This window comes from Seriola dumerili, unplaced genomic scaffold (genome assembly GCF_002260705.1).
Source record: "Seriola dumerili isolate Sdu_G_001 unplaced genomic scaffold, Sdu_1.0 BDQW01000079.1, whole genome shotgun sequence".
Taxonomy (NCBI): Eukaryota; Metazoa; Chordata; class Actinopteri; order Carangiformes; family Carangidae; genus Seriola; species Seriola dumerili.
This window is the reverse complement of record NW_019174334.1, coordinates 2,166,791-2,193,975: the sequence shown is the minus strand read 5'-3', so window position 1 is coordinate 2,193,975 and position 27,185 is coordinate 2,166,791. Positions and strand designations below refer to the sequence as shown.

The following is a 27,185-nucleotide window of genomic DNA, read 5'->3' as shown; positions in this document are numbered from 1 at the left end:
CAGACCAAGCTTGACCAAGATCCAAAATGGCCTCAGCCTGTGTGGGCGGATGAATACAGTGAAATCCAACATGCCTGTGTCTTGTTTCACGGTGTCCTTCCCCCTTTTCCCCCAACAAAATGTGTGTCTCTCTGTCACGCTTCTCTCCAGCCCTCATTAGAAACATCTCACTTAGGGTAACAGTGTTATTTCAGCGTTTGTAGCGTCGTATGGGAGTGTTTTTCCTGCGGCGTGGCCCTCGCCATGAGACTGTGTGTGTGTGTGTATGTGTGGGGAGATAGGAGGAGGGTGGGGTGGGGATGGGGGGCTTCTTAAACATGGGGTGGGAGCCTTGAGTGTAGAGTGTGATTCCAGATGTGTTTTTTACTGCTCTGGCAGGGATGACAGGGTTGTAAAGAACCTCTCTGGAGTAGCCTGAAGGGAGAGAGAGAAGGGGAGAAGAAGTGGGGGGAAGGAGGAGTTAAATGTTCGCCGGCTTACGGCCCTCGGGGATGAACCAAGAGAGGAGTTGGGGAACAGGAGAAGGGTTAGGGGGCTGGTGGTAGACATGGTGGTGTTCAGGGGTTTGGAAGAAGTTAAGTACGGGGCAGTTTTTAGGGCCTCAGGGACCTAAATGGAGGGTGTTTAGAGGGAAGGAAGGGGAAGGAGAGAGAGGGGGGGGGAGGGCAGAGACAGAATGAAATAGCTTTTCCTGGCAAAAACGATCCACTTTATTGGCTCAGGTGTGTCGAGCAGAGTCTGGAACTGTGAAATGGTGACTGGGGGATATTAGTGTATGTCATAGCAGTGAGCACAGTGTGTGTGTGTGTGTGTATACTTGAGGGCAGTGTATTCATCATCAGCTCAGAAAATGGAGAGGGACCAAGACAAACAGAAACAGACAGAGGGAAAGGCAGAAGTAAATGCATACAGCCAGTTTAGCTTAGCATAAAGACTGTTAAATTGGGGAAACAGCCTGGCTCTGTCCAAAGATAACAAAATCCACCTACCAGCACATAAAAAACACTAATAACGGGTATTATCTCATTTTTTCAATATGTGCAAAAATTATGACATGATGGATGATTAACTTTGCATAGATCCAGGCAAGCTGTTTCTCTCTCTCTCTCTCTCTCTCTCTCTCTCTCTGTCTCTGTCTCTGGATGCTAGGATAAGCTAGCCAGCTGCTAGCTGTAGCTTAATATTTACCTACAGATGGTAGAGTGGTATTAATTTTCTCAACTAACTCTCAGCAAGAAAGCCAATAAGCATATTTCTATTGAACAATTCCTTTAATATATGGTGAGGTGATGGATGCCGGTTGGTTGGATGGTTTCCCCCATTTCCAGTTAAGTTAAGCTAACCGGTTGCTAGCTGTAACCTTACTGTACATGAAAGTGGTCATGGATGTAACTCTTGGAAAGAAACCAGACTCCCCAATATGTCGAGCTATTGCTTAAAGGCACAAAAGTGAGGACTTAAATCTAGACTATGTAACTTTAGCTGAAGAGTAGCCACTGTAGCAACAAGTGACAATTGTGGGATAACAGTAAATGCAAAACCATTGTAGAGATGAATCATAAATACAACAAACTCAGTACTCAGTAACTGACAGGTACACAGCAATGTCTACCAGTAGCTAACATTAGCTAACAATCCCACCATAAGCTGCTCATACCAGACCAAATTAGGCTGTAGCAGCAAAACTCCTGAGTAATGAATTGAAATGTGTGTTTTGTTTCCTATGAACTCAATTTTTCATTTGTAAGTGGAAGACAGTGTGTTAGTGTTTCTTTTAAATGTTAGTTTAGTTTAGTAATAGTTTAGTTACATAATCTAACTTAAAAGTATGACTGAAATCTCACAAGAATAAATGAGACAGTGACAGTCAGATTTTGCATAGCTACTAACTTTAAGTATATATTTGTCAGGCCACTGCTTCTATTGGATATGGTGACATTTTACTCACCAAGTTGATTGTTGAGATCTGGGAATGTGGTAACATCCCTCAAACGGCATCAGTCATTGCGTGAAACACAAGCTTTCAGACAATCAGACCCTCAGGTTAGTTATGTGTATGTTAGAGAAAATAAAGGCAAATGACAACATGATTTAACTTTAACTTTAACTTTTGGTTTAAAGCTGAATCTGGCTAAAGCTTTGATTTGTCTCCTCTGATCATCTGACCACTCATGCAGACAGTTGTGCAGACTTTGTTATTGACTCTGTTCCCAGATCTCAGCAGTTACTTTGGTGAGAAGCCTACAATCCTCTCATGACTGATAGACACTACCGCCAAAACAACAAAATAAGACTCAAGTTGAAATAAACTGGAATTATACTTTGACACAGCTATGAAAATTTAGAAAATCACATGCCATCAAAGCTTAAATCTTGTCAAAGCTGGTCTCAAGTGAGCCCTGACCAGCTTTGACAAGACTTGACTGAAAGACTTAAAAACAGGCCTTGTATATATCATGCATGAAATGTGTGAGGAAAATGGAGAAAAGCTGCAAGTGAGGGACCCAACAAAAAAAAAAAAAGCTGAGATGAAGGGAGAGAAAGAAAACTATATCATGCAGGAGACATGATGTAGGGGTGTGAGTGTGTGTGTATGTGTGTGTAGTGCACAGTGTGATCCAGCTCTGCGGGTCCTGCAGCTTGTTAGTCATGCTTGTTAATGTGTGCCTTTTTTATGGGCTCTGTTCAAAGACTGACGTGGTGTTTCATCTCAACCTTACCTTCTCCATGCATATGGAGACAGGAGAGAGGAGGAAGAGGAGGAGGAGGAGGAAGAAGGGGAGAAGTGAGAAAGACTGGAATAGTAAAATAATATCAGTCACTTTGCTGGTGAAAGGTAAATTTCAAAAGCAAACACAAAGAAAAGACATTGAAGAATTACAGTGCAAGAAGAGAAAGAAAAGAAACAGGAAGGAAAGCATGAGGTAAGATGATGTTGTCATGGTAGGAGGAAGTCAGGAGAGAAGACAAAAACTGGACGGGGAGGGAGAAGAAAACGCTGGGAGCCTGCAAGTTTCATCAACTTAAATTAAAAAATTCTTTTAAAGATACTTTTAATGCAAAAAGAATGGAAAATAAGTCTAGTTTCTTCACGCAAAAAAAAAAAAAAAAACTAAATAGAGAGCAGCTGCTGACCTATCAGAAACTTCATGACGAGCAGCAGGCCTTCCTCTGTGTTGGTCTGTGGAAATCCGTGCTGTGGAGCCAAACATTGTTCAGACCCTCTTTATTTAAAATTTTAGCTGAATTGGTTTCTTTCAAATTTAGATGACAAGATCAATACTTCTCTCATCTGTTTATTGTAAATGGAGGAAAGGAGTGGAAGTGGGGGAAACAGCAGTGAGCCTGGCTCTGTGCAAAGGTAACAACGGGAAGAAAACAAAATAAACTGGAGTGTAAAAATGACAAGTCAGGAAACCAGGTGGAGATTACTCCAAGTTAATAAACAGTCCTACATATAACCTCCTTGAACAACTACAACTTCTCATTAATACACTTTTCTGTCCAGACTAAACAAACAAAATATAGCATGTTAATTAGTGAACTTTAAAGGGGCTGGTAGGTTGATTCTGTTACCTTTGGATGGAGCCACAGTAGCTGTTTCCCTCTGTTTCCAGTCTTTATGCTACGCTCAGCGCCTGCTAGCTGTGGCCTTACATTTAAAGTACAGATATGAGAGCAAGAACAGGAATAAAAGTATTTGCAAAAATGCTGAACTGCGACTTTAAAACTTTTGCAACAGAGTGTAAGACATAAAATTATTTGTTTTATTACATTTAAGACCAGCATTTAGTTAGCATTATCATATATTTTAGGACTTTTTCCAGGACTTGCAGACACTCTGAACATGTAAATCTGAAGGAGGCAGCAGGAGAAGGAAATGGGAGGAGGAGGTGGCGGTAAAAACAGGCCACATCGCACCACATTGTACCCAACACATACTGTGCGCGTGTGACCGCTCACTCGCCCTCTCCTCCCCTCCCTCTCCGCCTCAGTCCTCCACAGGCACGCCAGCACCTCCAGGTCCGGAGAGCAAGGCTTTCTGGGGGATCAGAAACAGATGTGCCTCCTGCCCCTCTTCTCTTAACTCGCACAAAAACACACACTCTGTCTTGTACACACACATACATACACACACACGCTGGCGGCAATTCAGAACCGGCACCAGGACCCAGCCGGAGTGACGGGCCAGCGTGACCCTGAGCTTGACCCCGGCCCGCAGCACCTCAGACAGGAAAGGGACGCAATTGGCTTCAGCTGTGACCCTCCGCCCCCTCTCTCCTGCCTGCCCCCCCTTCTCATTAAGACAAACTGTTTTTAAAGGCAAAGCAGCTTTCACTACCACTAAAGCCAACACCCTGGAGCACGGAGAGAGGCGGTGGGGTGAGGGGGGAGAGAGGGAGGGAAGGTAAAAGAACAAGAAACAAATAGGAGCTGGAGCAACGGGGGCACAAAGGAGGTATTTAAAAAAAAAAAAAAAAAGAACAAAAGATCAAGGTGAAGGAAAAAGTTTGAGAGAAAAAGGGCAGAGTGTAAGAAAATCCAGACTGAGGGGAGAGAGGAAAGTCAGGCATATCACTTGCAGCTGTTGCAGGCTCATGTTCCCAGAATCCATTGCAACTTGGCACGGTTTTTCTAATAAGAATGGGTGGTGTCATGGTTACATTCATATCAAAACATCCAAAACAACAGCTTTGAAATGGAGAAAGAGACACAGGGCGAGAAAGAAAAAGATGAAGTCACCTAATAATAATGACAATTAAATCAGTGTAATCATAAACAGCAGTAAGAAGCATTTGTCTTGGAGACAGACTGCTGAGTGTACAAACACATATTTGTTTGTTTAGGGATATACAGCAAAGACATATGGAAAGAATTGGACTTCTTTCACGTCTGTAAAAAAAAACACTCTCTCCTTTTTATTTAGCTTGCCTCCGTTTTTGTCATCCTTTCTAATCCACCAAACCCCCCAAACACCAACTTTTCTATTCCAATTTCTTCATAACAGCGAGTGCTATTCAGACTCAGAGGAAACCATGTGTATGTGTCTGTCAGATCGCCTGTTCAAGGTTGGAGTGTCTGCAAAACTGCTGAAAACATTTGCATATTTCATGTTTGGCGACCTGCAACGGCCAAAACTTAAAGTAAAGAAAACAAACTACACAGATCTGTGTGTATATGTGTGTGTGTATGTGTGTGTGTGTGTGTGTGTGTGTGTGTGTGTGTGTGTGTGTGTAAGTGAGAGTGGCAGGGCATGCTGAGGTAGATTAATACCGCTGCTCAGAGGGGGGTTCCTCCATTCAGGGCTGACTGATGTGCGTCCCAAATTGATTTATGAAAACGGCCCTTAATCAATTATGTGTGGAGAAAGAGGGAGAGAGAGAGAGAAAAGGAGGGAAGAAGAAAGAGAGGATCGATGGGGGGTAGAGTGGGAAATAAAGAGGACAGAGAGGATGAAACTGCAGAGGGAAAAGTGTGTGAATGATGCTGCTCTGCTGAGGAATGTGTCTAATGGATGTCAGTTTATGCCACAGGTGTCCAACATGGTCCATGTGATGGTTTGTCAAGTAAAATACAAAGCACTGTGGCTGATCCTGATGTATGTAGCCAATTCTTTAGACAACACACTGAGCATGCTCCATCTTTAACATTAATCTCCACCTGCAGCATTCATAAAACATGCAAAGGCCTTGGGAAATAACAGTATGTTGATACATTGGTCTTATTTTTCAAGAAAAAGAAAGGGGTAAAAGTTAAGAAAATGCACGCTTGCTCCGCCTAATAACTACGTGTGGATGGACACTAGTAGAAGCAGTAAGGGTTGTATTTGTGCAGCAGTGTAATGTGGTTTTTGTAGTAATAATGGTCCGGTTTTCGACCGGGGGGGGGAGCAGCAGAGTAGAGTTGTTTAAAAAGCCCTTCCCCTGCTTTGCCCATTGTGCCTGAGACAGGGGTGTGTGGGGGAAGTGGGGGGTCACGCTGAGAGCTCGTTTCTCCTGCCTGTCAGAACTCTATCTGGGATCCAGCCGGAACTAATCAACTCCAATAGGCCTCCCCATTACCCAGGGTGCAATGGGCCACGGGCTAGGGGCTGGCCGGTGGGAAAAGCAGAGGAGGAGAAGGGAGAGAACCCCCCCCACCCCTACCCCCACCCCCACCCCCTGCACACACCCACCCACACCCACTACCACTATCCCATCACACACGCAAACACTCCATACTGCACCAGCCCGTGCTGCACACACAACGCTCCCACTGTTTCACACTGAAGCAATAATAAACACTTGCAATAATATTTTCACAGCAAGCACTAGCCTGCTTCAGATCAGAACCTTGCACAGCTGTGGAGTACACTCCTACGCACATGGGCAACCCTCACATGCATACACAGACACACATGCAAACACGCACATTCACAGTTTCCTTGTCACGCACATGTCACACCATGCTGATGCTATAACTTGAGAGACATTTTAAAGGCACGTTTGTTAAGAAATCAGCAGAATTAATTCAGAAACTGGTTTCCACACATATCAACAAACTGCATCTGCATCAAAACAAACTCACTTACAGTATAAAGACTGCGATCATCAGACATCAGTATGTTTATAACGTCCCTGTGGCTTGGGTGGCAGTGAAACCATTAAGGTTTCACAATAACTGTGACAATTAAAGTTAATCTAATTTATTTTAAAGCTTTTTATTTGTTTGTCATACTTATTTTGAAAGTTGGGAAAATAATGCATCGTGTACTTGCTGAACCACAGTGCTATTATTCTTCTTAAATAAAAAAAAACAAAAAACATTTGATCTTGTTGGTTTTGATATTGAAGCTGTCATATATTTTACAATCTTTCCATTTTTGTTTGAAAACTAATAAAATATTATGAAAAAAAGAAAGAAAGGAAATTGGGAAAAACTCCTCTAGACCCAAATTGAGCCACTGCAGCACAATAATATTGCCCTCTAGTGGCATCATAACTGCACTGCAACAGTTAAAGAAAAGTGAAATTAAAGAATAAACATTATGATTCTCTGAACTTTTAGAAATCTAAGGAGAAAATGCATTTAGTGTTAGTAGGATAGGTTACTTAGTTGTGTCTGGCCAAAAATCTTAAACTACTCAAGAACACAAGAATTTCTACATTCTAACTCAAGGAAAATGATTGTTCAAATGTGAAAAAAACAAAAAAAAAAGGAAATAAAAATTATTAATACTTTTCTTTCTATATAAATAAGCTGCTGCTCATATCTCTCCTCTAGGTGACAATGTCTATGTCACTTTGGACACTATCAAAGGCAACAGTATGAGCCAGTGTGCGAGTGTGCATACAAGCTTTAGTGTGTGTGTTTTTCTGAGTGACTTCAGCCTCCTTCAGTGAAGTGAAGTGGGGGCAGATTTAAATGAGTAAAGAAAACTACCCCCCCCCCCCACTTCACCCCCCCNAAAAGTAAAAAAAAAAACCCCCCCCCCCCACTTCACCCCCCCGTCATTGTATGTGTATGTGTGTGACTTTAGCATACTCCAGTCTCATTGCACGCATTTCTTTCTGATACAATATTGAAAATCTCCCAATTCCCATCGACTGAGTTCCTTCCTCTCACTATATGTTGCATGATGTATGTGTGAATATGTGTGTATGAGGAGTAAAGGAGGTGTGATGAGGCTGCTGTGAGGCCCACATAAAGGTGGTGGTTTTTGGGGGGGGGGGGTGTCACATGGGAACCTTCCCTAGGCAATGATGGGGGGGTGAATTGAGAGGCACTGAGGTGGGGTTAATCCCCATTCACCCTGTCCTTCACTCAGCCGGGCCGGGCACAAAAAGCCCCGCCCGCCTCCCCCTGCGTCTCCACGGTGACCTCTGACCCCACATTTATGGCTGCTGTCCCTGGGCCCTTTATGCCTCCATTCTGTGATTATCTGCAATATTTACTCCTTTTGATTTCCCTGCTGGCCATTGTCGTCGCCCACACAGCTCTCCTGACTGACTGGAAAACTCAAGTGCTCTCCTTCCTATTCCAGCGTCACCCCTGAAACCTTAAAACCCACAGCAAACACTACCTGAAGTGGGAATGAGTCAGCTTACGACCACTTATTTATGACTTCTTGATTTAGGCGACAAGGAGCTACACAGAGGAGCAGCAGTCAGTAATGGACTAAGTCAAAGAAGTCCTGTTACAGAGGTGTGCCTGTGGCCTAGTGGTTGCCATGTAACTGCAGCACCCCTGGTACGATTTCAGCTGTGGTGCTGTGTTGCATATTTTCTGTCTGTCTGTCTCTATGTGTCTCTGTTAAATATCCAATATAAGCAAAAATGGAAAATTTTCAAAAGAAAAATCTTAAAAGTCTGTTACATTAGAAAAATGTTTGTCCTGAAGCAAAACACCTAACTGCCTCTTCCACGAAAAACCACTCACTTCTTAAACCATGTCATCAGCCGCTTACAGCATTTCTACAGCAACACACCACCAGTGTACTGCCAGCAGTATAAGTCCCTGAACTCATCAAATTTTTGGCAGATTAACCTTGAATCTTCACCCCTTATATACCTGTATGTGGTGATAAGATGGATATGTTGCTAGCTATGCTGCCATGCAAAAAAATGTTACTTGGAGACAAAGTATAAGTGAGTATGCGTTTATATGCACAGATGCAAGACAAGAAAAGGATTCTTAGCTCAAGAAATTGGACTGAGAACGAGGGGAAATGATTCAGTTGAGTTTTTATATATAGTAGTTGTATTATATGTACAACCAAGCTAGTAAATTACAGTTGAACCTTATTGTCTGCGTGGATTTTTGAGAAAAACAGATTCATAGTAAAGGAAACAGAACTGAAAGAAAAAAGACTAACTTAAAAAGACTAAAACAGAAACCACAGAGACCAAGATAAACAGACTTTGGAGATGAAAGAATCAGAGAAAAGAAGAAAAAACAAATGTTTGTGTGCATGTGCATGTGTAGTATGTTTGTGTACCATAAATAGCCACAACAGGCCATACTTTAGTCGAAGCCACAGTGGAAAGGACTTAATGGGTTGAAGCAACCCGTCACTCCTCCCCCTCTCTCACTCTTGCCCCTTTTCCCTTCATGGCTTTTAGACACGCAACTTCCATCTCCTTTTAAAAAACACAAATTAAACAAAAATGCACTGAAACTATGTAATATCAAACATGTTTCAGAGACGTGGAGACAGACCATAACTAAACCAAACCACAGCCTCAGGAACAAAAAGACAGATGGACAGACAGGCAGTCTGAGCACGCTCACTATGGACCTTAATGTGGATTTGATGAAGCTGAAGTTTAAAATCTTTAGGGGGCCTGTGCATACAGCCCCGCTGGCTGCTGGGCCTCTGGGTCTAGAGACTCCACCTCCACCACACTGCATCTCAGACACACACAAACGAGCAGTGTATTTTTGAAGTGACAACTACACACTACATACGTACCCTAGATACACACAAGATTGCTTTGCAGGGAGTAAAATATTAAATCTCCATTAAGTTGAATGAAAACAGGCACAACGTGAATCCACAGCTGAAATACTAAAAGTGTGTTGTTGGCACAAAGTGCTGGTGCAGAAATAAAGGTTGCCACCAGAGATGTTAGATTAACTGCACACAAACAAAAATGTGTTGAAGGAGAAGTCAAACTTTGAAAGGATTATCTGTTCAAATGAATATAAACTATTACTTAAACTTGGTTAAAGCTTACATAGTGGACAAATAAACCTCTAATAACTGAGGTTCATTTATTGCAAATGAATTTGCAATTAACGAAACAGAAACCTATTATTCATTTAAGGCTGAAGGTGACTGTTTTGTTATAGATTCACCTTTGGCTTCAAGAATAAAGACAAAAAAAAACAACAAGTTCATTCAAAACCTTTAAATTAAAATCAACAAATTTAATTCAGTCATTAAAATGCATAGATGAAATACTAAAAAATGTGGTTTAAATAAATGTCCTCAGATTTCTCAGGGTGAATCATAAGTCCTCTTCTTGTCATCTCACATGAGCAGACAAGGAAAACCACCCTTCTCGCTCTCTCTGCTTTTCCATCTGTTGAGAAAATGTGTTTTAGAGTTTTAGATTCCAGTGATTAGTTTGGTGAAATCTGAGCACATCCATGTAATTTGCAGTTTGTGTGTGTGTGTGTGTGTGTGTGTGTGTGTGTGTGTGTGTGTGTGTACCTGTGTTTTGCCATCACTGGTTTCTCCTCCAAATCTGTGAGCAGACGCTTCAGAACCAGCAGATCTGCAGCAAAGAAAAACATTAATGTAAAATGTACAGAAGAGTCAGCCCTGTTCTTACTAACCACACTCATTCAGTTCACTGAAAAACTACATCCACTACATGAAAAATAACAAATGTCAAATCACAGATAAAATGTCAGTCATTACATTATTATTCAAGTGAATTTAATATGACTTAGGCAATATGATAATACATACTCTTTTGTTTTACCCCTGTAATGGATTTTTCTAATCTATGTTAACCAAATATGAACTTCAATGCTCAGAAATCATGTAACCAAAAGATATGAATCCTCATGTTCTATTGTTGACGAGAGTCCACATATCTATTTCATGTTTCAGTTCAGTTCAGTCAGTTAGCCACTAAAGTAGGATTTATACTCCTTCAGAACTGCATGTCAGATGGTTATTACTGTGGGCAGTTGATCAAATTAACTGACTCCTGGGTTTCAGCTGGGCAGATAATATAAGATGATTTCAGATGTTTTGTCTATCGCAGCCCAAGCTTGTGATTTGTGACTTGTGAAAAGTTCTGGGGAGTCCATCATTTCCAATACTTGTCGTTAGCATCCTTCTCATCCAGCTGAGCTACTCACCGTCTCTCACCACCAGCCTGTGACAGAAGCTCCTGAGCAGGCAGCAGCATGGACACCTCAGGACTTCCTCCTCCAACTGAGAATGATATGATTACAATTATTTTTATTTTTTTTAACCATCATAGATGATCAGATAGACAGAGACACGTCAGGTTGGCCCAATGTACCTGCTGTATGTGGGCTCAAGGCAGAGGCAGGAATGGGCGAGACAGAGGGAGAAACTTTGGAGGAAATAGACTGTTTCTGTTGCTCGATAAGCTCCAGCAGTCGACCCCTGGCTGCTGCACTCTGCCTGTTTAGCTCTAGGAGGCGCTGTTCCACTTTGTTCACACTGAAAGTGTTGGGAGATGTTGCCTGAGCAGGAAAGAGGAGAAAACAAATCCTGAGTGAATATGATCAACGCTGAAAATGATCTATTGGTAGCTCAGCGGTTTCACATATTATTCACCTCTCTCTGCCAATCTCATGTGTTTGTTGAGTTTCAAAGTACCCAATGAAGAACAAGTAAAGAAAGGCTGTAGGCAAAAAGGATGCTGATCTATCTATGAGAGATTGCTCTATTCCAAAATTAGTATTGTCTTCTAATTTGTTTAATTAGATGATTATAAAAAACAGTGCGTTATCTGTGGAAGAGGATTCTAACAAATTTTATTTACAAAGCCTGGAAAAATCCCAAATCAAGTGGGGACTCAATCTAACCTGATGAGTCACACTGTCAGTGACCTGGATGTTCGGGCTCTGTCTCCCTGTGCTGCTGGACCCCGATGTCCTCCTCTCTCCAATACTCCGAGGTGTAATTCTTCCAGTGCTGCTACTGTTAGGCGATCCTCCGACCCCTGACCCGGGGCTCTTAGCCTGGCTAAGCTGGGCCCTGATCAGGTCGTTCTGTCTGCTCAGCTGAGAGATCTCAGCCAGCATGGCCACTGGATGGAGCTGTGAGGTGAGAGGGTCAAACGTCTGAGATAGTGAGGAGGTGGAGGGAAGGCTGGTGAGAGGGAGGCTGGTGAAGCTACAGGCTGAAGTCTGGGCTTGGATGTCCTCACAGGAACGGAGGTTATCTACAGAAGGAAGCTGCTGGTGCAACGGTACAGGATGAGTCACTGTGAAAAAGAGAGGGAAAAAGCTAAATTAATCTTCTTATGTATGATTGAGGGAGGATGACATTGGTGGAAACTGTTGAAATCAGACAATAACTGAAAAGAATGAGACTGTTACCAGGAATATGTTCCCAGTTGTCTCTCTGTCGGGGCGGGGAGAGCAGCACGGCAGGAGAAACAGAAGCTCGTCTTCGCTCAGGAACAGGTGCAGACTGACAAACTGTAATTCAGCAAAATATAAACCAATTATCCACCATTTACAGTACCACATATAGATCCACACACACACACAAGCACACGCACATGCACATATACGCACACACACTATATGAACCTGCAGCTTTGACATCAGAGTCTTGGGGTGGGTCTGTGTTTGCTTCCAGTAGTCCAAGTCCCCCAATCACCAACACCACTGCATCCACCTTCTGCTCCAGCTCTGCGGTTCGCTGCTGCAACCCTGCCTGAGAGGAGGCAATGAGTAATTAACAAGATTTATCAGTACAGTTGGAATCTGAATAATAAACTAGCGTAAGACCACGAGGTAATCTCTGATGCACCTGCAGGGCAGCAGCCTCCTCTTTCAAAGTCAAGGTCTCTGCAGTGAGAGCATCAATCAGCCCCCGTTGCTCTCTCAGCTCCTCCTCCAGTCTTCTCCTCTCCTGAGCTTCTTTCTGAACTTCATCCTCAGTCTAGCACAGAGGGGGAAGAGAATGAGTTAAGTTAAAACGGATGACATTAAAGTAAACACTATGCCTGCTTTGAGTATCCTGAGTCATGTTATTATTGCTTGACAACAGATTTACATCAAATGTCTACACTGCATTAATCACTATGCATCAATTAATCAATAAATTAACTTTGACAAAAACAAAATGATCTGAAGCTAATGTCTAAAATGCTTCAAAAAGTTAGAAATCATGTAAGTATACCATATGTGATAGTGAGACTGAGACTGACCCAGTTACTTCCCTGCCTTGTTCATGTACGGTAACTGTGTATATGACAGATTAATGGAGATATCATTGATCTATTGCTGCACCTTTTTGAGGAGGTGCACTAAACGTCCGAGCATGGAGACCAGTGCGACAGAGAATCCAGTGAGGCCTTGTGTTCTGTGCTGTTTTGGACTCTGTGCTGACCCTGGTACTGTGTCAGGACTCAGAGTATCCAAGTCTGCCTCCACCTGACCCAACATGGCCTGCAGCAGGCTCAGACTAGACTGGTCCCCACTGAGAGAGGAAACACAGGAGCCATCCAGCACTGAACTCTGAGAAGTACACTTCCTAGTCCTGCTGGTTTGACTGCTGATCCTTCCTGTGAAACACATACAAAGAAACACAAAAAAAATTCTCATATGATGGCATTTAAACATTGAGTATTTCATTTTGAAGAAAGACAACCCCTTCCAGATATTACCTGACTGGATGTGAGGCTTGTCAGGGTTCAGGACCTGAGTAACCAGGACAGATGGTTCCTCCTTTGCTTCCTCTGACTGGCTCTGTCTGGTCCGAACACGCTGAACAGCCACTGTGGCATTGAGAGCTGAAACAAGGTGTGATGAGTTTGCATGTGTTGTAGAACTTTCACATCTGATATATATATATATATATATATAGTATATGTTTCATTGTGGATTGACTGCATAAAATAAATAAGCATGAAACATTTCCTTTTAATCCAACACACACCCTTGGGGGAGCTCACTTGCTCATCTTACCTCTTTGGTCTGGTGCTCTGCCTGATGTGCAGGGGGTTGAAGGAACACTAACTCTGTTTCCCTGCTCAGAGATGGGACGATGGATTTTCTGCTGCTGTTTCACTCTACCCCGAGACAGTGCCTTCATTTTTCGTACATTGGCCCTGCAGAGAAAAGTATCAAGAGGGACGTGGTGGTGGTGAAACTAAGTAGTAATCAATAAAACCTTCACTGTTATATTTTCCCCCTAACAAGAAACACAAGTCAGTTTCTTATCTCAGATTGTGGTGGTGCATACTGTTTTGCAGGCATTAGTACCTTCGGATTACATGATATTCTGAACTGCCAGAATAGGCATCTTCGTCACTGTGGTCTTCCTCTGAAGCTTCTAGTTCATTAAGAGCCTGGAATGAACAATTCAGCACATGCAAACATGTTAATACAGACCAGAGTATTTATGCAAAAAATGTAAACTTATGATAAAATAGACTTGCAGTGCATTAGCTCTTAGTACATTATCATATGGAAAATTAGATAGGTGGATGAAAGTTGGTGACAACATACTGTACAGTATCATATCACAAATTTATAACATTATCTTGACACACACAAACCTGCTGGTCCATCATAGACTGGCTGAGCAGTGACAGCTGAGTCGGAGGATCTGGTCTCTGAAGAACAGGCATTTCTGAGTCTGAGTCACAGTTTGGAGCCATGGTCACACTGGGATGACCTGTCAAAATACACACATGATTATTTGCACAATTAATAAATACACATACCAGCAGCGACACTTAATCTTTCAATATGTCTTTTTCAATGACATAAATGACAATGAATAGGTGTGTGAATTACAATCTAAAGGCAGGAAAGACTAGTATTTACACTATCAAATCACTGCATCCAAGTATCTATATTACAGAACAAGTTGTTTGCTACCAGTCTGCCTGCGTGGGGCATCTCCAAACAGGTCCTTGACCACAGCCATGGCTCTGTCAGAGCGGGCCAGCACATCCTGCAGCAGCAGCTGGTCAGAGAAAACCTGCAGCATTACAAAGATCCACAATTATCATGTTAAACTCAGTACAGGGGAAGGGTTTGGTTTTTTGTTTCTGTTTAACAAACAAACTATATTCCTTCTCCTATAAACGACATCACGTCAGCACAGAAGACACTACAAGTAATGGGGAAATCATCGCCACACACACCTCCCTGATGATGCTGAGGCTGGCCTGGTCCAGAGGTGCAGGACTCCCACCATGTCTGAGACGGCGTTTTAGAGCTTTCTCTCTCAGCTCCCACTGAGCCGCAACCTTGTTGTGGGACTTGTGAATCTCATGCCGATGACTCTGCAACAGAAGAGAATAATCAGGCAAGTGCATATGGACTGCAACAAACATTTATTTTATTATCCATTAATTTAGCAGTTTCTTAAATAATTAACCAAAAACTGAGCCTATAAAATTTCAGGACTGTTGACAAATTACTGCTACAAGTTACAAAATAAAGTGGTGCTGTAAAAACTCAAACTAAGAATCATCTGACTATACTCATGTTCAATTGCTATTATAGTACATAGTATGATATAAAACAGCATAAATTCATTCTCTAGTAAACACGTCACACAAAAAGGCAGTTTCCATAAAACAACACCACAGTCAAACAACTTACCAGCTCTGCAGGTGTCAGCTTGTGCACAGACAGGTCATTGACAGTGCTCTGAAACCAACAATGGACAGCTGACATTAACAAATTGCTCAGTGGACAGTTAAACAAAAGGTGTTTTAACACAAACAAAAATGAGTATTGTTTGTGAAGGGGTGGAAGATTACTAGCAGATTAAGATCAAGGGAAATAACTCATTTAGGAGTTAGACTACATATATTGAAAACTTCACTGTGTTCTGAATATGTTCTGAATAAGAATTGCTGCCAGTTGAATGCTCTCAAAAAGTAGTGATAACCGTTTCTTTATGAAAAAGAAAATAGTGTCTACAGATTACTAGGGTTAGTAATCCACAAAACATGAGTGGACTCCCAAAAGGTGCGCTACTTCAACAAAAAAGTCTATTTAAAGAATGGATTCTTAAAAAGCAACGTAATTGTAACTGAGTAGCCTACTTGCTTTCCTGGTTTCTCTTCAGCAGTTGTCTGTACTCACCACCCACTCTCTTTGGGGAGCTGCTGCCTTCTTGGGACGAACAGGCCTTTTTCCTTTGCTGTGTTGTTGTGGACGCCCCACTCTCACAAACGACATCTGTTTACAGGTGATATGAGGGGGGTACATAGTTCACATCAGAAAATGTTGTCTTGTAACCGAGCTATAGTCTGCACACGTACTACTCACTGGTAAATGAGACCAACTAATGACGACTTAAGCTAGCTCTTAGCTACGTTTCCTTCCTAATTATCTGAAGTTTGAGCATCACCCACTGTTAATTGAGCTAGGATGCACAGCTTTGCCTTACGTTAGCTAAAATGTGTTTTGCTACATAGCTAGCCAAATACTGAAATAGCACTTACGTTTTACGCTCTGTTATGAGAACAGCGTGTCAAGCTGTTTGTAATTCTGCCACTTTGGCTTTGAGGTTGACGAAATTAAACAGTACAAACTCTCCTTCAGTTTGTTGTGTGACAGTTTTTCAACAGTTGCGCGCCACTTCCTTTGCTGTTGCCACGGACACCGCTTCACGCTGGAGCATGACGGGAAATGAAGTACGAGTGGTAAACGGTGGTGAGCAAGGAGGACCACTGGAAGAGATATGATTCACTTTTTCTTAAAAAAAAGACCTACAGCAAATGCTTCTTGTCAGTTCTTATACCATGATAGACTTTCATGATTGAAAGTAGCTATGTACATTTACTCAAATACTGTACGTAGGCTACAAATCGACGTACATGTACTCTACGTGAGTATTTTTCTATTTTATGCTATTTTGCCTCTTCTCCACTGGTCTCTGGAGAGTTTTTACTCTGAAAAAAATGCATACTGGGAAATTTGCTAATATGCTGCTAATTCTTTGAAAACTTAATTTAAATTTATGGACAATATCTCAAAATACATGAAATGCAGAATACACAAGTTCTCAAACTTGTACTTAAGTAGCTTGAGCAAATATCCATTGTTACAATCCAGTATTGGTAATAACAACATTTATATCACATTTTGAATGTCAGGCCAAACCATGGTTCAATTCGGGCTGAAGTCTAGTGTAGTTCAAACTGTCACTGGACAATTTAACAGCATGTACCAGCACGATCTCGAGCCCTTTCAAAAGATTATGAAACTTGAATCGATCATTTATTCTCTTACTTGTCCATCTGATGGTTTTTCCAGATGTTTGCAAATGAGCAAACATCTGGCCACACCACTAGATGGCAATGTCACCATGCAAACCCCCTTTTGGTGTGCGCAGAGGAGGGATACCTGAGGGCGCAGTGCCAAACTGACCAAACTCTCAGCTGCTGCTCACCAGGAGAAAACTGAAACTGACAGACAGGTTTATTCAACTCAAAGCTGAGGTCGGCCAAGTTTCACTGAACTTTGGGGCAATTTGCTCCAAGCAAATCTCTGATTTTGAATGATGGGAGAAGCTGTGCCAAATGATAGCAATATATGACCGGAAACAATGAATATCACCTTCAAAATAAAAGCACAACTGTGTGATCATTTTAGTAGTGATTGACATAAAAGTTGAGTAAGAGTTGGACCTAAATAGACAATAATAAAGCGCAATGATTGCGATTAATCACAGCAAATACATCTATAAATAAAACTAGTGAAACCAATCATAAATGTCTCTAAGGCAGATCTGAAATGAATGAAAGATGGAAACAAGGATAGTCTGGGGGGGGGGGGGGGGGGGGGGGGGGGGGGGGGGGGGGGGGGGGGGGGGGGTATAGGTTTTTCATTTTCTATATCCTAACTAACTCCGAAGTATTTTCCTATTTAAAGTACTCAACAAAGTTGCAACATGCACATTGCGTTGTGTGTTTCGGCGGTTTAGTTTAAATAGCCCACTTGAACAGGAAGTTGTAGATTATTGATTGTAACTTAACACTGGTCATTCCAGCGGTTTATTGTTGTATTACGGAGAGGTGTGTATTTGCATCTGACTTTTTTACACGCCCCTCTCACTCTGACTCTGGTGGGATAGACTCTGCGCGCTTTGGTTCAATCTGGTTAGACTGATCCAGACTTGGTTGACTGACTTCTGACGCCCAACAATGCATACCGAGCCACAAAAGTTTGAAAAGTTATCATTACGCACGGGGCTCGCGGTGAGGGGACTCAGGAGTGACAGCAGCTGTGCGCCCATGGATCAGACTACAAGTGGTGGTTTCTCTGCATCCCTGTGGAAAGTCATTTGAAGAGTCAGGAGGAGACATGAACAGCGTCGCTACAGTGCCAGAGGAGAGCCATTAGTCTGTCAGTGTTGGATTTACCAGAGCTCAGAAGGCTTACAGCTGGAATCTCTATAATTTCTGACAGTTTTGCCTCCAGTAGCACAATTAAGTGTGTGAACAATTCTTGGATAATAACCTACACTGCAAAGTCACTTTTGGAGACGTTGGATCTGAATTACGCACGGGATTCCTCTAACAAATGAAAGCTTCTAATTGTTTTGTTGCTCTTCCACTTCATCCCCTCAGCTCCCTTCATCGCACTGATCAACCGTATAAGCCCCTTCACCAGGTTAGACGCGGGGAGTGAAAGCCTCGCTGTCCCTTCCAGTAAGCCAGCGTGCGGCCGCGGGCCACCTGGCCGAGGATGTGGGGAGGAGGATTCCCGATGTCTGGCACCGTGATTGTGACAATGCTCCTGGTCATCATCGACGTGAAAGCCAGTGGGGAGTATTGTCACGGCTGGCAGGACTCCCAGGGCGCGTGGAAAGAAGGGTTCCAGTGCCCGGAGAAGATCGACGGAGAGGACGCGATCATTTGCTGCGGGAAATGCGAGCTGCGCTACTGCTGCTCCAGCACTGACGCGCGGCTGGATCAGGGGAGCTGCGATAACGACCGGCAGGCTCAGGAGCCAGGCACAGAGACCAAGGAGAACAAGGACTCCGGCGCAGGTATTAGCCCTCAACTTCTACTGCTGCTACTACAAGTACTACCACACATATTATGGATATTGAAAAACATAATCACTACTTTTTGCAAATATGCTTAAAGTAAATATGTTGATACCAGTTTACAAAAAGGCCAAATGCACTCCAAAGGGAGAGCAAAAGAAATTCAAAAAGGCAACAGCAAAAAGCGTAAATATATAGAAAATAAAATTTAGAAGTGATTTAGTGAACTGGTGGCCTGGATATGTTGGAAGTTCGTTTCAGGGTATGGAGACTGTCAAAGTAAAAGCCTGTTATATTCACTGTGATTTATGACAAAGAAAGACTCAGTGAAGTGACTGTCGTGTCTCTGTTCACTCCAAAATGTTAATTAGTCTCAGCTAAATCTTTTAATTCATTTAAAAAAAAATAGATTCCATATTTATACAATAGAAAGTAATGTATAAACCAAATTCACATATTAAAACGGCAGCCAGGTGATGTACAGTGGGATTCAAAGGTTTGAGACCACTCTCTCAATCAGGAATACGTGTTTATTTGCATATAGAGCGGGGAAGTGGGATCCGATCACAAGTGGTCACTCGAGACGCATGTGGAGACGCCAGGTGTGAATTGACGCGCTTAGAGCTGTCCACTGGTGATCGGATCACCCGAGACGCATGTTAATGTCAGGTCTGAACGGAGCCTAAGTGAGTTAACGCCATGCCCAAGGCGCATCCACAGGATGTCTTAAATTTGATATTGTAAATTGCAGACCTATTAGAAGCTTTGGTTTCCTCTCATAAACCCAACACACCCGCGGTATCTCCCTGTTAAGAGGTTCATCTGCTGCTCGCCCCGGTTGGCAACGACAGCTGCACAGGAGACAGCAGACTCCTCCAAAAAACCAGTTAACTGCACTCACAAATGGCATACTGTGCCGTGCTGCAGCACTTTATAAATAGCTGTGTTTGTTCTGGCCTGTAACAGTGCAAGAGGGGGCCGGGCTCAGATCACGCTGTCCCCACGGGGATCAAGTTTGGACTTGACCGGATCTTGGACAGTGGCTCACCAAAGGCGCTGACAGCTCTGTTCATAAAAAACACAAATCGCGTTATGTATCATTTCCTACCAGGCTCATGGAGTCCTTTTCCCATCGTCAAGTTGCTGCTGTAATCCCCTCACTGCAGTCTCCCTGGTGTCTCTGAGCTCTCAAGGGATTCATACTCTGATCTGCTTTAAACACATATACATACATAAAAACTGCACTTAAGAGGAGCACCATTACCAAAACATACAGTATAACGCATATTTTCCAACTTATATGGTATACACATGTTTTTCTCCATCCTGGCTCCCCATTCATCAGTGCTTACATTCCCATGTGTTAATCTACCATAAAGCCTCTTGAAGCTGCATCTTGAGTAAAAGATCAACAAGTTGATAACAGCACTCCAGAAAAATAGAGCAAATATTGGACATCAGAGAAAAGGGCAGCACAGGCTTATTTCATGTTTCCCTGGAGGATATTATGCCTTCTTTTGGACCTCCAGCTACAATCTGTCATTTGCTAAGACTGTCATGCCTTATCACTGCAGGAAGAGGTATATACATTTCATTCAGTGGCCTCCAGCCAACATAACTTAAAGAAAAGCAGCTTTTTCCTCACTAAGAAAAAAGGGAATGTTTTTTTTCATGGAAAGCCCAGCTCAGTTTGTGTATTTCATTCATTTTTCATATGCTTGCAGCTTATTAATCATCCAGGAAAGATACACACTGTAATGTCAATGGGTAACAGGCAGGAAATTATTAATGTGCTCAACATGAGGGAACATATGGTATTTAGGAACAGAAGAATGCCCGTGGGATAGGAGAGGGAGAGACGAGGGAGAGTCCGGCCGGCCAGCCACAAAGGCTGTGCCCAAAACAAGAGCTTTAGGAGAGGGGGCTGCTGTAACTGCGGCATGGCTGCCACAGCTTAACTGCAGCAACAGGTGTGGAGGAGTGACAGGGAACAATAGGAGGGTTTCAACAACCATGTGCACTGAGAAAATCACACATACCAAGAGGCAAAGAATTGAGTTCTTTTTTTTCTTTTTAACTTTGATAAACAGTCAGGTAGCCTATTGAATTTGAAGTTTTTCATTTTGGATCTTGTGTTTTCTTGTTCAGTGGTAGAAAATTATTATGTACATTTAAACCTCACCACTACATTTAAGAGGGAAATATTCCATATTTGTGTTAGCAGGTAATCCCAGACCTGGATATAGCAGATAAAAAGAAAAACATAGTTAGACATAGCAAATAACTTAGAGTAAAATTTTACAATGTATTAGAATCTTATAAAACACAGATCATTATTAAATCGGTGGGTCCTTTTTGGCTAGTGACCCCTTACAAAACGTAGCATCTAGTTAGAGCCTTTTTTTTCATGTTTTACATCTGTTAGTTGTTAGCATTTCCACCTTGAAGTGATTTTTCCTCTAAACTTAAAGTAACGACTTAATTGGGCCCAACAAAGTAAAACTATCCAATATTTCACAAATAAACAAATAAAAGTGTTTTGGTTTGTCAAGCAAAATTTAGCTTTTAGCCATGGAGGCCAATGTTTGTCTGTTGGCCAGTGTCGCCACTTTGGTTCAGACAGAAATATCTTGGCAACTACTGGAAGGATTGTTATAATATTTTTTAGATATTTGTGGTATTGGAGAATGAAACCTACTGATGTTGGAGCTCTCCTGACTTTTTCACTAGCATCACCATAAGGTTCATATTTTAGTGCTCTTTCAAGTTCAAAGTTTTAATTTGTCAGATACTTTGGTTTGTGACTAAATACCCTCAAAACTACCGACATTCCCATCAGCCTCAGCTCTACTTTGTGTTCAGTGCTAATTTGCAAATGTTGGCATGCTAACCTGCTAAACTAAGATGGCGAACGTGGTATCATTATATCCGGTAAACACATCAATGTGTTTAATATTGTCAATGTGAGCATGTTAGCATGCTGATGTTAGCACTTAGCTCAAAGCACCACTGTGCCTTCTGTACAGCTTCACAAAGCCACTAACATGGCTACAGTTTTTTTTTTTATAGTGTTGTTTCTTCTTTCCTCTCCCATCAATCAGTTCATAAGCTTCCAGATTTATCTTGTTGGAAGGGCCCAGTCCACTGGAAACCGCTGGACTAAACTAGTTAACAATAAAGTATTCAAAACTAGCCCTACCTCGACTCTAGCAGCAATGCTTAAATGCTTAAATATTGCTTAAATGCTGCCCACACACTGATGCATCACTATTATTTTTGACTTTAAGTACATTTTACTGATAATACTTCTGTACTTTTCCTGAAGTATGTGTTTGAACACAGGGCTTTTACTTGTACCAGACTGTTTTAGATTGTTGTATTGGTATTTTTTACTTAAGACAAGGATCTGAATACTCCTTCCAACATTCTGCATGCTGAACTTTAAATGGTGATTTTTTTTTTCCCCTTCATCACTGATTTACTGTTCAGTATTTTGGAAAGGAGCACCACAGTGAAAGGGATGAACTAACACAAGAAGAAAGTTTTTGCGATTACTAATCCTCATCAACCATGCAGAAAAAAGGGAGTGCAAGCAGAAATGTTGAGGTGGAGGCAATGTAAGTGCAGGAAAAGAGGGCAGTGGAAGGCTCCCTGGGACATTTCTGCTCTTGTAACTTATATGTGTTGCCATAACAAGAGTTCCTGTTAAAACCTGTTTACTGGAAGGTGCGCAGCTATGAGCTACATTAGCCTCTGAAGTTGACACCGCTTCTTGTCAAAGGGAAATGGGTCAAGGTCCTAGCTTGCTTCATGTCGCAAGAGTCTTGGCCTCTTATGCCGCTGGCCTGTGTCTTTTGTCACCTGGACTTAGCGCCTGAGCCAATGAATGTCCTCCAGCTCTTAACAGGTTTCATGCAGTAATCCTTTTAATACCCTTCGACTTTTGATGAGCATTTTGAAAAGTTTCTGAAGGCTGTATGGATGTATTTCAAAGAGCCCAGAGACAAAAGGAAACTGGAGCCGGTTGCCACCTCTCTCTCTGGCATACAGTTACACCTCATAACACATGGGCACATTCAAAGCAGAAAATAAGTACACCCTGTGGGAACAATAACACACAACTAATCACTTATAATGTAACATGGTCGTTATTGTGTTCGTAAGGTGTTTGTGAGTGAGCATGGGAATGGCCGATTGAGGAGAACACCTCAGGAGTGACCTCATCTTTGCTTGTCACCCCGTTTCTGCCAAAAACATTCCTTCTGTGCCGTTTCTATTTTGGCGAAAAGGTACAGTTAGTGAAACAATGTGATTTTGTGATTTTGTGAAGGAAAGTTATTGTTGATCATGTTTCAAAGTTGCTGTTGGAGCGTCTCCTGCTCTCCTTGTAAATTTACAGTCTGAAATTGAAATCTTCACATATAAAAATGTCAAGACTTTTACCTGTTATTAATGCCTTTGCTGTTCAACCTGGCAAATGACACTCTGGCCGGTGGACCAGTGAGAGTTACACAAGTGTTTTGTTGCGAGACTGATTTGCTGTTTTAAACAGAAAGAAAGTAAAGGTCAGCGAGAAGGGAATAGGCTTCCTCCTTTGATATAAAGGGCTGAGTAACCTCACATTCTGCTATATTAAATCAGTCAGCTTTAATACCCTTGTTTAAACAGAAGCCAAGTATTGTAGTTCAACTTGAGTAACTTATTTTCAAAGGCTTGGTCATAAATAGCTAAAGAAAAAGAAGGGTCGCAAATATCTGCTGGCAGCGCGGTCCGGCTTAAGAATGTCACCCATGCAAACACACACACACACACACACACACACACACACACACACACACAGGTCTGTAGGGTCGAGGAGGCTGGGGACACAGCAGGGTGCGCAGGATTAAAACAGATCAAAACAAAGTTAATAACTGTTAATGAGAGCCTGGGGCTCCCTGGGGACCCAATCCCAGTGTACCTTTCATTCTTCTACTCTAGTCCAAACACTCCTCTCTGCTCAGTCTTTTGTTTAACTGTCTTACCCAATCTCCACTCACAGGTAGGAGCTTTGCTTGTGCAGGGAAACAAGACATGAGTGTGTGAGGCGGTACTGCTTTGAAGTTTAATGTTCAACTTAGAAGTCAGTATTTTGCCACCAAATCAGTCATGTGAATGTGTCTTCTTCTTCTTCCTCTCTCTGCAGTGCCCATTTATGTGCCGTTCCTGATCGTGGGCTCGGTGTTCGTAGCTTTCATCCTGGTGGGATCTGTGGTCGCTGTGTGTTGCTGCCGCTGCCTCCGACCCAAACAGGAACTGTCATCAGGAGGTGCGACAGGAGGAGCTGCCAGCGGTGGGCGCCTCTTGGAAACCATCCCTATGATGGCCAACACTTCCAGAGGCTCATCATCCCGCCAGTCCAGCACAGCCACCTCATCCAGCTCCTCTGCCCCACCCGCTGCGCCCCGCCCTGCTCCCCCTCAACTCATGCGGGCTCAGGCCTCTTGCTGCCTGCCGCCTGACGCCAGCGTCTTCGTCAACATGCCCACCAATTTCTCTGTACTCAACTGCCAGCAGGCCACCCAAATCATGCCTCACCAGGGGCAGTTCTTACACCCGCAGTACATTGGCTATGCTCACCCTGTGTCCCCTACCCCAGCCTTCCTGGACCCCACCCAGGGAGGATACAGACCCCTTCAGTCCCCCTGCCCTCCTCCCACCGGAGGGTCCAGTGTCACCAGTGACCAGAAATACCCTCCAGTGACAGTGTGATGAGGGGCCAACATGCAGACCACTCTGCCACTTTGTTGTGAAGACTAACTTGTGAAGTTTAACCTGTGAGGGCTGTGCCACAGACCTTTTTGGGGATGCTGCCAGAGTGGAAAAAGAAAGGCAGGGAGTCAAACTCACATGAAGGACTCATAAAGCCATTGCTGGCAGCAGGGCCTACCCTGCTATTGTGTGTGGTGTGTCTGTTTAGTGTGTCATATGATCTCTTGCCAGACTGGAATGAGCTAAGCTCAGTCTATGACGGGGTAAGAAGGATGCATAAACAATTTTCTGTCTTGATGCAAAGATTAAACTGCATATTGGAGAGTTACACAGCCCAGACGGGTGATAATGCACAGCTAACTGCAGCCTGCAGCTCACATAAAGATTGTGCGTGTGTTTGTATGGATGTGTATGGGAGAGTGGGAAAAAGGATTTGTTGGCTTGTGTCTGCTTGAATGAGATGAGAAATGACTGGATGATTTATAGCAGTGGACTGTATGAGAAGTGGCTATTCAAGCAACAAAAAAAAAAAAAAAATTTTTGACCACATGCTGTGTTTATGCCATGTTCACATCTGCACTTGTGAACGGTTGTGAAAGGTTTATACAATACAGTATACTGTATGTTTGTGTTGAAAGAAAGTATGTGAAAAGATGTTTGTACTGTATGTGTGTGAGTTTGGGAGAGAGTGTGAAGTGTGGAGGGACGTGGTCGCATGAGTAACTGTGAGTGAACTGTGTGTAATGGGAAATGCAGGTGGTGTGATGTGAAAGGCAGTTGCAGTCTCCCTGTAGACCATTTAAACTCTAATGAAGTGAACACAGGACACAGACTGTGACGCTCCGCCCTCCTATACAACCTCCCTCCTGCCACCCAAAAAGAAAAAACACAAAAAACCTCTGCCCCATACTGCCCTGAGCGGAAACACAGACAAAAAAAAAAGAGAAAAATTTCATGCAAGGTTGGCATTTAATGTACCTGAGTGTGTGAGTGTGTGACAGAGGAAGAGTGAGAGGCAGCTCTCTTTCGATTACCGAGTTAATTATACAGCAAAAACTTTGCCAAATGTCCCCTTTACTTCTCTCCTGTGAGAGGTGTGTGTGCATGTGTGTGTATTTAACACTCCCACAGTTCAGTGCCTTAGCAGAGGGCATGGGCAGCTCCAGGGCAGCTTTGAGTCATTATTTTCCACTTAAGAAAAAAGGCACAGAAATTGCAGAAATTATTGGTAGTTAAAATAAATAAATAAATAAATAAAAGAGTGAAACTTGCATATTTTTTCCAGCCATTCTGAGTACTGTTGTGCAGCTGGGGTCACTGGTAACTCCTTTAATTCACCGGTAATATGCAACTTGAGGAATGTGCTGCTCCACTGAGTGTGCAGCCTGACCCATACAGTCCCATACCGTAGTATAGGAACCAGTATGTCTGTGTACCTCATCTGTACTCCAAGCACAATGTCTGTAAGATACAGTAGGCAGCTTGTGTGTGACAAAGTATCTGTAAAATGGTGGATGAACTTTGGTCCAATGTGTTTTCTTCCTCTTGTGAAATACAGTGATTTGTTACAGGGGTGACACTTTTCATATGAATTCTAAAAAAATAAAATACTTTTAAACCAGGAAGTGTGTGTCGAGAGCTTATGTTTCAGTATTTTATCACTGTCATAAATATTAAACAAGCAACGTTTTGTGTTTTAAAACCCAGGAGAGAAATTTCTGTGTTGCTGTTGTCCCACTGAGTGAGTGATACTTACACACCAACACATGGATACAAGGCTTGCTTTAAAAAAACAAAAAAACAAACAAAAAAACAAATGTGTGGTGAATGGATTTGCACAGACCTGTCTCAAATTCATAATCCCTTGAAACATAAAAACTCTCTTACTTCATCTATTAGAAACACAGACGGCTCTACCACCCGCAGAGGACAGAACAAATACCAGTCACATCACCTGCCACACAGAGACGAGGAACAATAAACCGCAACAACGGGCGCTTCAAAGCTACGGCGACGTGGAGGTGTAGTTTTGGCAGGCTCCTCCAGAAAACTCAGCTACGGTAATGTGGAAAAGCGGAGCGGGCCGGGCCGTTGGGGAGTCACTGGGGAGGAGTTGAAAAGCATAAATGGCTCCTGCTCGGCTGCGGACCGATGGATTCTCCATACTGGAGCAGCTGTAATCGGTTTGGGCTGGGCCGCATCCAGGAAGGTGGGTGGGAAAGGGATCTCCAGTTGGACTCCAGTGTCCAGGGGGCTGGGGTGTGCATTAATCGGCTAATGGTCTATCTCCAACAACTCCCCTGAGCTTGGAGGGAGCGTGGGAGAGGTTTGATTCTGATAGTATGAAAAGTCATATGCATCTGATGTACAAATCAAACCTTTTTGATCCATTTTCAAGCATAAAATGAAAAACCAAACTCCTCCCACTACACTGGAGCCACGGTATCACTCAGAAAACCTCACCTGATTGCATGAGTAGACAGCTTACAGTCAACAGACGGAGACATTTTGTCAGGCCATGGATTGATTAGATTTAATGATTAGGACTCAGATGGACAACCCCCCTCTCCCACCCCTTCAGTCTTGCATTCCTGAACCAGTGTCCTCAACACAGAGCACACAGACAATGGACTCTACATTCAGACAAATCCCAGAGCCAGAAAAACACATGATCCAGGCGAGAGTCTCAATCACATCCCGTCTGTTCGAACGC

General features: G+C 42.8%; 2 protein-coding genes across 7 annotated transcripts; one reads left to right on the top strand and one right to left on the bottom strand.

Moving 5' to 3' along the window:
• Positions 1–9,942: 9,942 nt before the first annotated feature.
• On the bottom strand, positions 9,943–19,878 carry spice1 (spindle and centriole associated protein 1). Of its 6 annotated transcripts, none has more exons than XM_022744204.1 (18): positions 19,830–19,878; positions 15,808–15,903; positions 15,319–15,366; positions 14,856–14,996; positions 14,587–14,689; positions 14,262–14,380; positions 13,966–14,051; positions 13,669–13,811; positions 13,368–13,493; positions 12,991–13,265; positions 12,509–12,640; positions 12,271–12,412; positions 12,070–12,171; positions 11,554–11,954; positions 11,022–11,208; positions 10,855–10,930; positions 10,196–10,259; positions 9,943–10,064 (listed from the first exon to the last, which is right to left on the bottom strand). In XM_022744204.1, the coding sequence occupies exons 1-18, from the start codon at positions 19,836–19,838 to the stop codon at positions 10,008–10,010; spliced, it is 2,307 nt and encodes a 768-aa protein (XP_022599925.1). In that variant the 5' UTR covers positions 19,839–19,878; the 3' UTR covers positions 9,943–10,007. The 6 variants fall into 6 exon arrangements, with proteins under 6 accessions (XP_022599925.1, XP_022599930.1, XP_022599929.1 ...); XM_022744209.1 differs by having other exon boundaries at positions 11,578–11,954; XM_022744208.1 differs by having other exon boundaries at positions 12,286–12,412.
• Positions 17,809–26,097, top strand: shisa2 (shisa family member 2). The gene is made up of 2 exons (XM_022744211.1): positions 17,809–18,721; positions 23,907–26,097. The coding sequence occupies exons 1-2, from the start codon at positions 18,418–18,420 to the stop codon at positions 24,470–24,472; spliced, it is 870 nt and encodes a 289-aa protein (XP_022599932.1). The 5' UTR covers positions 17,809–18,417; the 3' UTR covers positions 24,473–26,097.
• The last annotated feature ends 1,088 nt before the right edge of the window (positions 26,098–27,185 follow it).

Coding starts and splice junctions, on each gene's coding strand:
- shisa2 (XM_022744211.1), top strand. CDS start 18,418: ATGTGGGGAGGAGGATTCCCGATGTCTGGCACCGTGATTGTGACAATG. Junction 18,722..23,906: donor GAACAAGGACTCCGGCGCAG/GTATTAGCCCTC, acceptor CTCTCTCTGCAG/TGCCCATTTATGTGCCGTTC.
- spice1 (XM_022744204.1), bottom strand. Junction 14,052..14,261: donor AGTCTATGATGGACCAGCAG/GTTTGTGTGTGT, acceptor TGTTCATTCCAG/GCTCTTAATGAACTAGAAGC. Junction 10,931..11,021: donor CTTGAGCCCACATACAGCAG/GTACATTGGGCC, acceptor TATCATTCTCAG/TTGGAGGAGGAAGTCCTGAG.